The sequence below is a fragment of the Trichoderma breve genome, chromosome 3, assembly GCF_028502605.1.
Source record: "Trichoderma breve strain T069 chromosome 3, whole genome shotgun sequence".
Taxonomy (NCBI): Eukaryota; Fungi; Ascomycota; class Sordariomycetes; order Hypocreales; family Hypocreaceae; genus Trichoderma; species Trichoderma breve.
Window position 1 is genome coordinate 1,930,612 of NC_079234.1, and position 13,612 is coordinate 1,944,223.

Here is a 13,612-nt window from a genome sequence, read left to right on the forward strand (position 1 = left end):
CTCTTGTTTCTATAGCCTGCCATTATTGACTGTCGTTATTCACCAATATTAGCGTGGATGAACCAAAACAACTTTGGCTAAATAACGTAGCATAAGCCAATTGATAAAAGGAACAGTTCAAGTAGCTACGGAATCAAGCTGCATGATGCGCTCTTTGTATTCTTAGTATCTATTACTGAGTGAGTGAAAGAGGGCGTTTACCCCAAACACGTTAAGAACTTCCCATGTAAATTTTATATAACAAGGAGTGTGCAGAATTCAAACATCTCACACTTAGGTTCTCCGTCTCTTGTATTCCAATCACAAATTGCCTGTATGAGCCTATATCGCCGTAAATGAATAGACACTTTGCTCTTACTCATATGGCTGCATGAAGGTGTTGTTGAGAATCACCTTGGAGAAGTCAGGAATATGAGTGCTATGGCACCACGGCTTGAGCTCCTCCTCTCGGTCAATTGTTTTCGCAAAGCATCCAAGCCACCCCGTGCGAGGGAAGGCCTTGTTGACATCCGTGAGGGTGTCGTTGTGAATAATTTCCGTAATGTTCTTGACGTATGGGTGGTTGCTGGCGTTGTCGTAAATAGTGGCTAGCTGGATGACTTGACCCAAAAACGTGATGTTGCCAACTGTGCCAAGATCTTGGTGACGAATAATAGTCTCAGCAATAGCCTCGGCTTGGTCTTTGGAGGCTCCAAGCTCCAAGAGGAGGTTGAGGGCCTTGAATCCTCCATAAAACTCAAATGACATGTTGGTGGCAGCCAGGTTTTCCTCAGCAGTGCCAATGTCATGTAAGAGGGAAACTAGAGCAAGAGTGGAAGGAGAGAATGTGTCGGCATGCTCGGGGAATTGTTGTCTAACAATGGCGCTGGCTATGTAAAGGTATGTTAGCCATGCAGACATACTTATTGGGTATTTGAGCTTTCATACCGAAATAAAATACTCTCATGCTGTGATTGAAAGTCTCAATAGGTAGCTTTTCCTTGGCATAGCTTTGGACTTTAGCGACGATAGGATCATCACTGGGGAATTTGATGTCGGCGACAAGAAGCGGTCCCGGGACATTCTTGAATGGCTCGCCGTTAAAGAGCTTGCTTGGGTCCAATGGCACGGATGTCCAGCCGTTCTGTTGAATTTGAGTTGCCGACATTGTGATCAATGTATGTAATAACAAAATAATGTTATTTAAGACAAAGTGTTATGGTATATAAGATATATATGTCTGTGGTGGTGCAAGTTGATTATGTTAGACTGGTTCGGTGCGATGACGTAAGCGGATACTCACAGCAAAAACGGCAGCGATGCCTTGAAATCGAGAATTCAGGCAGCGACAAGGTAAAAGGAAGTGTAGAAGGCAGGAATTGAACTTTTTTTGATGCGGAATCTTTGATGCAATTGTAAAAATGGATGGTTGCTGATGATTGTTGGAAATGCTGATGAATCTGAGAGAGAAATCTTTTTCTCGGAAAGCCAGAATTGTCGCGACTTAAATACAACTTTGCTCTTGGATTGAATGCCTGAAACGACGGCCTTACAGCATCACAGGTTTCCTAATCGGGTAATCAGGTGGCGGGGCAAGAATGAGTTGACCAAACCGCCAATTATTAATGCCGCGGCGGTTCCGGAGAATGATGAATAAGAGCCGAGACCGGCGATTGAATTGATACATGCAACAATTCGAATTGCACGATGAATTATTTAAATGTTCGAACGAGAGATCAAAGGAAAGCGAAAACAAATATATAAATAGTTGCGCACTACGTGAGACTGATGCGCAGTGTTTCCTTAAGACGTAGTGGAATTCAATCATGATTCGTGCTACCATATGTATTATCAGATCTTAACTTTAAAGACTCATTTAAACTTCGATTGTTATATATGATAAAATATTGCCGAAGCTTGAATTGAACGAGATGCCATCGCAGCTCAGAAGCACATTTGTTAGTTTACATGAATAAGTGCTTACAGCTAGCCAAATTTTTGCCTCAAAACACAGTGTCCATTCGTGGATAGCAATGAGCAGGCCATCAGGAAGAATAGCCTGTTTAAATGGGTAGAACCATTGCCAAAGTCATACAGTAATTATGTCTCAGAGCCATACAGTAATTATGTCTTATCCGTACTGTCTTTGTTGCTTACCGGAGATGCAGTCTCTGTTTTTAGTGTATCCGCTCTTCTATCCGGGCGTTTAGTCCATGTCCCTTCGTGTGTCTGGGTCCAAGGCCACTCCAGCTGCAGCTGGAGTAATGCTCATGTACCTGTATCTATACCAAAAAGACAACGCCCAAGGCTAAACGTACAGCCACATGCCTGAATGGGGAGCCTCTGTAAATCTGATGGCTGCAGATGGCTACACGTAGTCGGGTAGTTGACCAACGTTTAAGCATCTCGCCTCTATACATTTACACAAGAACTTCGTGAAATTTGTTACTATTCGATTCTATGATTAACAACCTACATAACAGGCTACGGAGCATCTGCTATTCTACCTTACTGTAGAACACAGCTCGCGTCACATGACGGAGTTCAATAGCCTCAAAGACCCTTAGTTCGCCTGCTTGACACGCTAACCTCATTTGCCCAAGAACTCGCTCTGGGGTGCATGATTTCTCCAACTCTTCCTTCAGCTACCTCATTAGGCTGTGTCGCCTCATCAAAGGCACACACTTCGTCCTATTACTTGAAAAGGAATATCTTTATTAAACATCTTCTGTATACGTAACTGTGAATACATATCCTTAGTCAGAGTATCCAGATAGTACGCTGCAGGTTCCTACACAGGATGGCATCATGAACGCGATCTCTCCACAACGCGCTGGACCAGCAAGGCGCTATAACAGGTCACGGTGTGGGTGTTTGACCTGCAAGTGAGGCTTCCTTCCACTCATATAACAACTATACAATGTACTTCAAGACGCTTTGCTGATAGAAAGTGAATACACAGACGCCGCAAAGTAAAGTGCGATGAGCAGCGGCCAAGATGCTCTCATTGCGAGCGACTGAACTTGGAGTGCAAATGGCGACCACATCACGCCCCTGCGTTGTCAAAGCAACGGCAGGATGCAAATGGCGAGAGTGGCACATCCAGTAACCAACTGACTCTATCTCCGTCTACTGACAGATCACCAACTACGTCTGGTTTACGAACGCTGCAGGCCATGGATGAAGTGTTTGACTATGCTAGCTTTATGTGGGATCCCGGCAGCAGTCTTTGGCAGCAGGAAAGTCCAGATATGGCAACCACCATTGCGATTAGCACGAATGCCATAGTAAGTACCGTTGATCCAATTTGCTAATACTCATGCATCTATTCTTTCTACATATAGTTGACGGCGAACAAAAGCCAAAGAGAAAATTCTGATACTCACGCTGTCGATAGGAACCCACTGCATATATAAACAGGCATATGGATCCTCTGATCATTAATTCATACTCTGATACTGCAACCATCCAAGAAAATGGAGACCAGACTTTGGATCAGAGTGCATCTACTACAAGTGAGAGACTAATGGAGTTCTTCGCCAAGTCCGCCACCCCGCCTATTCTTGCCGGAGTTGAGTCTCAGAGGAAGTGGTTCTCAATCCGTCAAGGCCTTGTTGCAATGTCGAAAAGCTCTCGCGTCCTGCGTAGTGCTATCCTGGCATTCTCATATACCCTGCTCTGTCGTAGCGATAGGTCTTGGGCCTTTGTTGTCCCCCCAGAGGACTACGAAGAAGCTACCATGGAAGTCGAGGCCCAAGATCCAGATTCATTCAATGAGCATAGCCTAGCGCGTGAATGCCTCCTTGCCGCTCTATTCTTCTTGAGTTACGTTGGGATTATAGAAAGCAAGCTCGACACGGCACATCGTTATCTCAAACAGGCATATACAATATTCCAGAAAGGGAATAAAGCCTCATTTTCCCATGTTGAAAAGCAAGTCCTTCTTTGGATCCGGTTGTTGGATGCCAGAGCAGTGTCGGCCGGTGGCGAGGGACTATTTCTGTCACGAGATGACGAAATTGAACTCGTAGATGCCTCTCCTGCGAGCTTCGATGCTGAGACAGATGACATTGCGAGAAGCCAGGATGCTTCCAGTGATGACATTGAGGACGTCTTGTTCCAAGTCCTCTACCAGCCCGGCATCGTCTTTTTCCAAAAGGTACAAAGCTTCATGGGTCGTATCTCAAAGATTGATCCCTGGCATCGGTCAAGAGGAACTGTCGAAGACGAGATTGAAGTCATGAACATTGGCGCTTCCATAGCAGCCGACCTCCGATCATTGTACGATCAGCGCCCGCCACTCATGGACTACGCAGTCGCCGGAAAGCTGTCGGAGCCTCATATCTCAGCGCATCTGGCTTTCACCATCACCAGAGCTTTTCGGACATACTTATCCAACTACTACGCCAGCAAAGTCCATCTTCATCGCGTCGCTTACAAACACCTGCCGTTGACCAAGGAAGCAGCTGATGCCCTTGGTCAAATTCGCAAGCTGGCGCATCAAATTTCTTCTGATCTCGCTCCCGATGACTCGCTTCCTGTGAATATGCTCTGGCCTCTATTGATGCTAGGCGTAGAGGAGCAGGATCAAGACGAAAAGGCGTGGATTCGGGCTCAGATTGTGAGAATGGAGGGCGTCGCGGGGAATGCAAGAATCACGGCGCAAGTCCTTGAAGAAGTCCAAGCTCGCCAAGAAGCGTCAAAGTCCCGTGCAGATATCCGATCTGTGATGCATGCAGTTTTCAATTCCTGTTTTGCAATCTTGTGATCAATCACGCATAGAGTAGCAGAGGCGATGGTGGTGTCCCCTCGGGTCGGCAATGTCGGGAATAATGAGTCGTCGGCAGCACAACCCCACGCCTATCGCTTCAATTGAAGCACAAGTAAGGTGATCCGATCAGTCATCTAGACGCGGGGAGACTTCTTCGCATCTGGCTACCCCATCTGGGGTCTAATGCAGTTTTTAGGAAGTCCGATACAGGCTTCGCCAGTGTTCTCAATCTTATCATGATCTATTCGGCGGAGTAATATATAAGACTCTAAACGGTATCCTGAGCATTTATCAACAACCTTCTTCGAGAAGTCTTGCTGCCTCGCATCCTTTGAGACCACACGCCATTGAAGCAAAGCACCAGAAAGCTCTCGATTTCTTCCCCATCTCAGCAACAATGGGCTCTTTGCAAGCAGCCAGGCCGTTTCCCCCTGGCATTCATGTGCCTAGCTTAACCTGGTTCGGCAGCGACGACTCTCAAGAAATAGACTGGGATTTACAAGAGAGACATTTGAACTTTGTCATCACTTCTGGTCTTCATGGCGGTCAGCACTTTTATCCTTTTCCTGGTAACACAACAACAGTAGCTAATGCGAATCTAATCTAGTCGTCATTGCTGGGACTAACGGTGAAGCTGTGACATTGACTCAGGATGAAAAGATTAAACTTATCACAATGACACGTCGCATCGCCACTCAGGCTGGAAGACCAGACATCACAATTACTGTGGGGTGTTCCGGACAGTGCACACGAGATGTCATTGCAGAAACGAAGGCGGCAAAAGAAGCTGGTGCCGATTTTGTCTTGGTACTTGTGCCCAGCTATTTCCATTTTGCGATGAATAAAGACAGCATTGTTGCGTTCTTCGAAGAGGTATGAGAACCATTCATTTCATTCCGAGCTACACAGTCGATACTGACTCACGATGTGTAGGCAGCTGATGCGAGTCCGCTTCCCATCGTGATATACAACTTTCCCAATGTTGTCGCCGGACTCGATGTCGACTCCGAGATGCTGGATCGCCTAGCCAAGCATAGGAATATCGTTGGTGTAAAACTGACATGCGGTGGAATTGCCAAAGTGTCTCGCATTGCTGCTACATACAGTCCTGACGAATTCAGCACTCTTGCTGGTCAAAGTGATTGGCTCGTTCCAGCACTATCTGTCGGCAGTACAGGCGCCATTACCGGAATAGCAAATCTGTACCCCAAGGTGAGTGTGATGCAACGATGTTTTGCCCTCATATAATGAGCATTACTAACACGACGATTTCGCAAACCTCAAAGACATGTATACAAATCTACGATCTGTTTGTAGCCGGCAAGGTGAAAGAGGCTACGGCACTGCAGTTGGAGCTCGCAAAGATGGAATGGGGCTTTGCGAAGGGTGGTATCAACGGTACGAAGTGGGTAGTAGCAAGGCTGCGTGGTTATCCCGAAGAAAGCTGTCACTGTCGGCGACCATACCCAAAATATGACAAAAAAACGCAGCAAGAATGGATTGTTGGCGTGGTTAGCGCTCTAGAAGCGACTGAGAGAAGCATTGCCAAGGGCTCTACATAGAGGCGGCAACATCGCGAGCATTCATCATCCACGTTGGGCTTGACAGTATGATACATAAGAAGAGTCTCTTGATAGCAATATGAAAAGCCATATTATATCGGAGACAACAATAATATGCCTATGTGTACCTAACATGGCTCAATGGTATGCATGTACTTTATATCTTTACTTTCCATTGGCATGTGAAACTAGTAACACTGCAGTATACAAAGTGATGAAACATATTTCTACGTCATGCGGTCACATAACTTAGCATCGGGTAAGCCTCTACGATCTCTAGTGTGTCTAGGCCGAGCTGATGACATACCATATGATATATCGGATTACATCTGACTCCAATAATTACAATCACGGCGTCTATTTGCGACCGCAAGCCCTCTGTTTCTTCAAGCCAAGACCCAAGCTCATTGTCGCGTCGACTTCAAAGGGACAGCCGATCGGCTCGGATATCGGATACGTCGCTTAGCTGCCACGCCCACCAAACACTTCCTCTTCTCATTGGCCTCACATTTGCCACCTCCCTCGCCATAGCGCAGCGCCACCAGCAATAAACCGTCGGCGAACCACGTTTATTCCCGTTCTAAGACAAACAAGGCTTGAAATGGTTCAATTTTTGCCGACAAACCTGGCAGTCACATTGTGACCCGAGCTGGATATTCTCCCCTGTATTCTTGTTCCTTCGAAGGAAGAATCTAATCTGAATTGTCGCCTCCGCATATTTCCCCGCACGGCGCTACTCAGTGAAAAGCTGGGGTATCGTGTAGATGGTTCGACAGCAGTAACCCGGATTCTTTGCTAATTGGCGAAGACCCCACCATCTTCTCGCCAGATCCGATGGCAACCAGGCGACGGCGATGAATGTCAGACCGCAAGACTCTCATATATCTTACGAAGTTGTCCGTTTGTCTTTCGAGTTTGTTGGTTGCTAAATGGCCTCAGATTTCATTCCTGCGTGAACCAACTTTATAATTACTGATACAGGTGTGTACTGTCCTTCGTTGCGAGGTCCTTCACATAGTTGACGAGGTGAAAAGGCCTTCAACATCATGGGTGGATTCCGTGCCGTTGAAGATCGGCCAACGCCGAAAGAGGTGTACAATTGGCGACTATATACCGAAGCTGCAATCATAGCGACAGGTTCACTGCTGTAAGTGTCTTCTGCCTTACGAAAAGCCCATGCGATCTGTTCTAATGCGATGGTAAACAGGTTTGGCTATGACGGTGCATTCGTTGGGACAACAATCGCTCGCGCCAGTTTCAAGAAAGACTTTAATATTTCGCCAGCCGATGCCAACAGCATCTCCAGTAACATCACGTCTGCGTTTCAGGCGGGAGCCTTCTTCGGCGCCATTTTCTGCTTCTTTAGTAGGTTCAGGAATACTCAAAGTAACACATATTGCCCTTCGTGTGCTGATTATAGGTGAATAGTTACGGAAAAGGTAGGCCGAAAATGGGCCTTGTTCATCTCCAACATTGTATTCCTCATTGGCGCGATCATCATGACTGCAGCCACGCATTCACTCGGCAACATTTGTACGTTCATGTCATCTCATTCGGATTTGATGGTGCTATAAATTTTATGTAGCTAACTCTGGTTATGAAGACGCTGGTCGAGTTCTTACTGGTCTTGCCTATGGTGGAATCACCGCGACCGTTCCAAGTTATATTGCCGAGCTTTCGGTTCCATCTATCCGTGGTATACTTACTGGTCTCTTCGAAATAGCATATCAAATCGGATCGGTCATTGGCTTTTGGATCAACTATGGAATCAATCAGAACATGGATGTAAACTCAACAGCTTCCTGGCGTATTCCTATGGCCATCCAAATCGTTCCATGCGGTATGCTGCTGATTGGAGGCGTATTTCTTCATGAGAGTCCCCTTTGGCTCTTTCGAAAAGACAGAGCAGAAGATGGAACAAAGGCACTGGAAGGAATTCGCCATCTTCCTCGAGATCATGAATGTGAGATAAGCCTGAGCCCACTTTGAAGGAGACTAGCTAACCAAGATATGCTACAGACTTAAAGGAAGATGTACAAATGATTCGAGGCCGTCTGATGGAAGAAAACAATATTGCAAGCCGATATGGGACTGGATCATGGGCACTCTTCCGTGGAGCGCTCTACGAATTGTCAAGGAAAGGAATGCGAAACCGCATTATTCTGGTCTTCTGCTCTTTTGCGCTACAAAATATGTCTGGAGCCGCAGGTAAGTCAATTCAAATTGATAGAGATGTCGTCAACTTACAAAGTGTTGCATAACAGCCATCAACTACTATTCACCAACTCTTTTCGCTTCACTTGGGATCCAAGATGTCTCTCTATACACTGGCATCTACGGTCTTGTCAAGGCAATCGCTTCAATTCTGTTCTACGTCTTTTTGATCGATATATGGGGTCGCCGACACCCGACCATCCTCTCCTCTATTGCTTGCTCAATCTGCCTTTGGATCATTGGAGCATACGTCAAAATCGGGCACCCAGCCGACATTATCAAAGCCGGGCATGAGCTTTCACCATCCACAGCGGCTGGTGGCAAAGCTGCAACTGGCATGATCATGATATACTCAGTCTTGTATGGCAGCATACGCATTCACCCATCTTTAAAATATCCGACTACTAACTCCCTTTTGATAGCTGGTCTTTTGGTCTCAACGGTATACCTTGGATTGTTGCCGCCGAAATCTTCCCAGGCGCCCTGCGTAACTTTTCCGGAACATGGGCAGCACTCTGCCAATGGTGAGAACTGGTTCGACCATTGCAAAACTTGATCAAGACTAATATTTGTATACAGGCTCACCCAATTCGTTATTACCAAGGCGCTACCCTACATTTTCACCTCGCTGGGCTATGGTACCTGGTTCTTCTTCGCCTCCTGGATGTTACTCGCAACCATTTGGGCCTTTTTCTTTCTGCCAGAAACAAAGGGCAAGACTTTGGATGAGATCGATGTTATCTTGTAAGTACAGCCAACAACGTGTTTAATCTTCATAATGTGCTAACTATTTTGTCTTAGCGGGTATACGGAAGATAGAAGGGAGTTCTTCCCAGGCCAATCAAATGGTGATGTCATCAAGGAAGATGCAGAGGTATTCACAAAGGATTAACACATCCATACTTGATGTGCTCTTTATCTTAGTCTATTGCATTAATATTTAATGATCAAGAATGTCTTGTCGTATCTGAAAAATGCATATGAAACATTATATGCATGATTCGGCAGCACCGTCTCACCTGCCCGCTAATGTAGAAGATGCTCCCATGCATACCCATACGACCAGAGTATCCTCACTGCTCGTAGGATTACGTGAAAGCTTAGTCCACTACAAGCCGCAATGACCAAGATAGCCAACGCTGGTGGCCTTGAACTCGACCAGTTTGATCCTTGCGGAGCCAGTGGGTTCAATCCACATTTAAACGCGTCTTTCAATTACCGATTACTAGATACCTAGCATGGAAAATTGGTGTCGGCTATTTCGGATTACAACGTTGTCTCCGCTTACGACTTTCAGGGCAACATTACGCGAATGTTTACAGACATGAACCATGGTTGTAACTGTTCATGCATACTTCTACCGAGGGTTGTAACTGTTCATGCATACTTCTACCGAGGGGTGCGAAGGGAGTGAAGGGTGCTGAGGGTGTGCAAGGTGTACTTCGTATAGTAATCTTGGGAAAGAAAGAATAAACTTGTTTTACGAGTTACCATTAATCAACGTCGTTCAGGGGAAATTAATGCTTGCTAGCTCCCGTAGGGTAGCCTTCTCGGTGGAATTGTGATGGAATACTCAACTCTCGTACTCGTACTATCAGGCTACTGAAAGGGCGTAAAAGATACTGAAAGCGGCCACTATATCCTGCTGCCTTGGACTATTGCTACCCTCGCACGTAAGCTAGCCTAGCGTAGCAATTGGAAGAGTTGCTCTAGCTCTTTTTATTGCTCATCGAATTACACAGTGTTCTTTTTTCCACTTATACTCTCGGTGTACGAGTAGAGCTTCTTCTTTCGTTTTTGATCTCGATCCCGAGGCGGCGAATTTGGCAATTCGGAAAAAGGTACAGAGAAAAGTAAGGGTATGGTCATCTATTCATAAGCGCAGCATTCCTTGGGATTGACATTATGTAATGTCGCAAGATTGTACACAAGAGGTTTGGGGGACGATCATCAGCAAAAGAAGAAGGTCTTCTTCGAAGTGGGCATAAGCAAGCGCTTAGCCGGAGACATGAAACTCACTTTACATGGGATGGATACCGGCCTCTTTTCTCTCAATTTTCTAGTAGTAGTCGAAACTTCTTCTCTTTATTGAGCCTGATGGCTAATTTCCATTTTAACCCCTCTTCGTATTCTGTAAAGTGCTAGTTATAGGTATCCTCTAGTGATGTTGAGTCTACTAGCATGCCATGGTAATGTTGTTACCCATGAAGCACAACCGCTGAATGTTGGCGCTTCTCAGAGATAAACATCCTGTACCTCGAACAGAGACGATGGTGGTGTATACCGAGTAAAAACCCAGTGATCAACTGTCAGCCGATCGAGGTGACAGACTCGCATGACAATATCTCAGCCGGTACGGTCCGCGCTTAGCGGAGTGAGACAACTGAGCCGGATCGACACAGATCATTGTTACGATGCTAATGCACCAAATCGTCTTTGTCTGAAACAACTGGACGTTAGTGAGGTTGTGATGATCTGACTGCTGATCATGCACTGAAATCGTGTCTAACATGTCGATCAATGGCAGCGCGACACAACGTTGGTGAGATGTTTATTCTGTTAGTCTGTTAAGGGTTCAACGCACCCTTGCGCAGAAATAAAATGTTTGTATGTTTTATGGTATGATAGTATTCTTAACGCTGCGCGACTTCTAAAGCAACTGTAAGTGCAAAAGATGGTGACAGCACTCACAATGATGCACGATTATTGACTATGACGCTTTTCCCCCCCCTGCAGCACATTTACCTCTTCAATTGACAAATCTTGATTGGGTGTGATACAGCCTTCTGTTTTAAGCTTACTTGACAATGGAGTTTCACGTAGTTGTGTACTGTTGGAGAATGGCTGTAAACAGACAAAGTCTCTGAAGATCCTACAATGCAACGAAGGATGATCAGTGGAGCAGGGCATAGGGCGAATAGCCGCTATAATGAAAATCCGGGTCATCGTCCCGACGACCTTCAAAGGATCAAAAAACTTTGGGTAGACTATTATGGCATTGAAGCTTCATTTACAATAATTCCATCTTGAATCAGGATCAGGCACTTCGTAAATATTCCTTAGAAACCAACAGTTCTCACTTTAGGTTAATAAAACACTCACAACATTGAGTTGCTTCATCCGGACAACTGGGACCTCTGGCTTGCGGGGTGAACAAACTTGAACCTCAAATCGGGGTTGATCCAGTCTTGGCTGCGCCCGAGGCAAACAAATGGCCCAAGATTGATTGTAAACTCCATCGGAGACTCCCCGTTTAGAATCATACAAGGGCACGCATGAACGCCTGCAGCTCAGTTGAGGTTCTCGTCGGTGCCAAAAGAAAAGATCCCTGATGCCGCTCGGCCCTTTTCAGAGGTACGTTTCTCGACACTAACGACTCCACCGTCAGCTTACCTATCATCGAATAGGAAGCTCCAAATGATGGGAATTCTCTGTTGCTTCTAAAGATATGTGCTGCTGTCTGTTGAGATGATTGGCCAAGATGTGCAATGTGACTGCGTCAGTTAGCCGCGGTTCCAACTAATCGAATACGTCCGCGCTACGATTTCGCTCAAATTTACTAAACAAAATTTGATAGGAAGAAAAGGAAAACCCCCTGATTTTAACGTGGATTTTACCTTTTTAGCGCTACACGACTCAAGTAAACTTGCAATTTTGATTTGATCACCAGAATAGGCAGCTGCTTACAGGCATAACCTGAGAACGGCCTCCAACGCTCATCATGATTCCGGCATCATTTGTATTCACCGGGAACTCGCAGGTTAAGAAAACTGCTCCGGAAGAGATACGCGAGGTATTCTTGGCAGTAAGAAAATATTTCCGTACGGAGGATATTGCCGTCCGAATTGATCCCCATGGTGCATGCCAAGGCTAAATGAACCGGCATGATAGCCTGTTGGCCTAGTCCGTTGAATCTCTTTTCTTTGATCAGGCAGGGGACGTCCATCGTTGGTTTACACTTCATGTTTATCGTATATCTCACCATTCCCGGTCGGATCGCCGAACATCTTTCCGCTAGTGCTTCACAGCAGGAAGATGATGAATGTGCACATGCGAAAGAAACATCACGAACAACGACTGGACAAGAATAGTTGGCTGAAAGATAATATATATACGTTGATCCTAGATATAGACATGGCCTCTAGGAAAAGGCCTTAAACAGTGCCACAAGGGGCAATTATAGACATGTGAACCCAAGAGTAGAAGCAAGCGACGGCACGGAGATTTCCATCATTCCAGGCCATCGCGCTTCATATTCCATTCCTCCTTTCCTTTTTGTTGACTTAGAAGACATCACCGAGCATACGGCCGGCGACGTCGGCGACGTAGCAAGGAACGCCAAAGCCGCCAGCAGCAGTGCTGAGATCGTTGGGGTTGACGCTGCCAGAGTTGTACTCACGGAGGGCAGGGTAGATGGAAGACTCAGCCCACTGATTGCCCCAGTTCTCCAAGTTGCCCTTGAAGTGCTGGGTACCACCGTTGATCATGGCAGAGGTATCAGACTATAGATAGTGTTAGAGGCAAAATAGCAAATTAGAACTGAGAGTATATAGTATCTACATACCTGGGGAAGACCGTTTCGGCCCTGGAATGAGGGGCAGCCCTCGCACTGCATAAGACCGCAGTCATTGTTACCAGTGCACTGGACACCGACATAACCGTGGGACTCCTGGAGGATGATGGCGAGGATGACACGTTCGTCAACACCGATGGTGGCGGCGGCGTTGCTGATGGCGACGTTGATACGGCCAACATCGTCCCAGGTGGAACCGGCGTTGACCATGTCCTGCTGGTAACGGCCGAAGACGGTAGTCCAGGGCAGCCAGTTGTTCATGGAAGGGAAGTTCTGCCAGCCACCGTTGTATTTGCAGCCAGCACGAGACTCGAGCTCGATGGGGGAAGCGAAGACGGCAGGCAGAGCAGCCAGGGCGGCGACCATCATAGTCTTGAAAGCCATTGTATCGGTTGAGATGGTTGGAGGATGAAAGGCTGTTGTTTGGTCTTTGTTGAGCTGAGTTGTCTGGGTTGACTGGTGAAGAGGATATTGTCGATCACGAAGGGAACTGGTCCCTTTATAGCTTTTCCC

At 46.4% G+C, this 13,612-nt stretch overlaps 5 protein-coding genes across 5 annotated transcripts; 3 read left to right on the forward strand and 2 right to left on the reverse strand.

The window, feature by feature from the left end:
• Positions 1-354: 354 nt before the first annotated feature.
• On the reverse strand, positions 355-1,147 carry T069G_05022 (uncharacterized protein; the record flags this gene model as incomplete). The annotated part of the gene is made up of 2 exons (XM_056172232.1): positions 355-869; positions 928-1,147. 2 exons carry the CDS (start codon positions 1,145-1,147, stop codon positions 355-357), a joined length of 735 nt encoding a protein of 244 aa, XP_056029090.1.
• A 1,640-nt stretch (positions 1,148-2,787) lies between these two features.
• T069G_05023 (fungal specific transcription factor domain-containing protein) lies at positions 2,788-4,747 on the forward strand (the record flags this gene model as incomplete). The annotated part of the gene is made up of 3 exons (XM_056172233.1): positions 2,788-2,864; positions 2,942-3,266; positions 3,377-4,747. The coding sequence occupies 3 exons, from the start codon at positions 2,788-2,790 to the stop codon at positions 4,745-4,747; spliced, it is 1,773 nt and encodes a 590-aa protein (XP_056029091.1).
• A 400-nt stretch (positions 4,748-5,147) lies between these two features.
• On the forward strand, positions 5,148-6,274 carry T069G_05024 (dihydrodipicolinate synthetase family domain-containing protein; the record flags this gene model as incomplete). The annotated part of the gene is made up of 5 exons (XM_056172234.1): positions 5,148-5,295; positions 5,358-5,623; positions 5,684-5,962; positions 6,037-6,155; positions 6,241-6,274. The coding sequence occupies 5 exons, from the start codon at positions 5,148-5,150 to the stop codon at positions 6,272-6,274; spliced, it is 846 nt and encodes a 281-aa protein (XP_056029092.1).
• A 1,084-nt stretch (positions 6,275-7,358) lies between these two features.
• T069G_05025 (sugar transporter domain-containing protein) lies at positions 7,359-9,418 on the forward strand (the record flags this gene model as incomplete). The annotated part of the gene is made up of 9 exons (XM_056172235.1): positions 7,359-7,459; positions 7,520-7,677; positions 7,741-7,845; positions 7,916-8,275; positions 8,332-8,520; positions 8,577-8,886; positions 8,949-9,050; positions 9,106-9,270; positions 9,328-9,418. 9 exons carry the CDS (start codon positions 7,359-7,361, stop codon positions 9,416-9,418), a joined length of 1,581 nt encoding a protein of 526 aa, XP_056029093.1.
• Positions 9,419-12,809: 3,391 nt separating this feature from the next.
• T069G_05026 (uncharacterized protein) lies at positions 12,810-13,483 on the reverse strand (the record flags this gene model as incomplete). Its single annotated transcript, XM_056172236.1, has 2 exons — positions 12,810-13,028; positions 13,091-13,483. The coding sequence occupies 2 exons, from the start codon at positions 13,481-13,483 to the stop codon at positions 12,810-12,812; spliced, it is 612 nt and encodes a 203-aa protein (XP_056029094.1).
• Between the last annotated feature and the right edge of the window lie 129 nt (positions 13,484-13,612).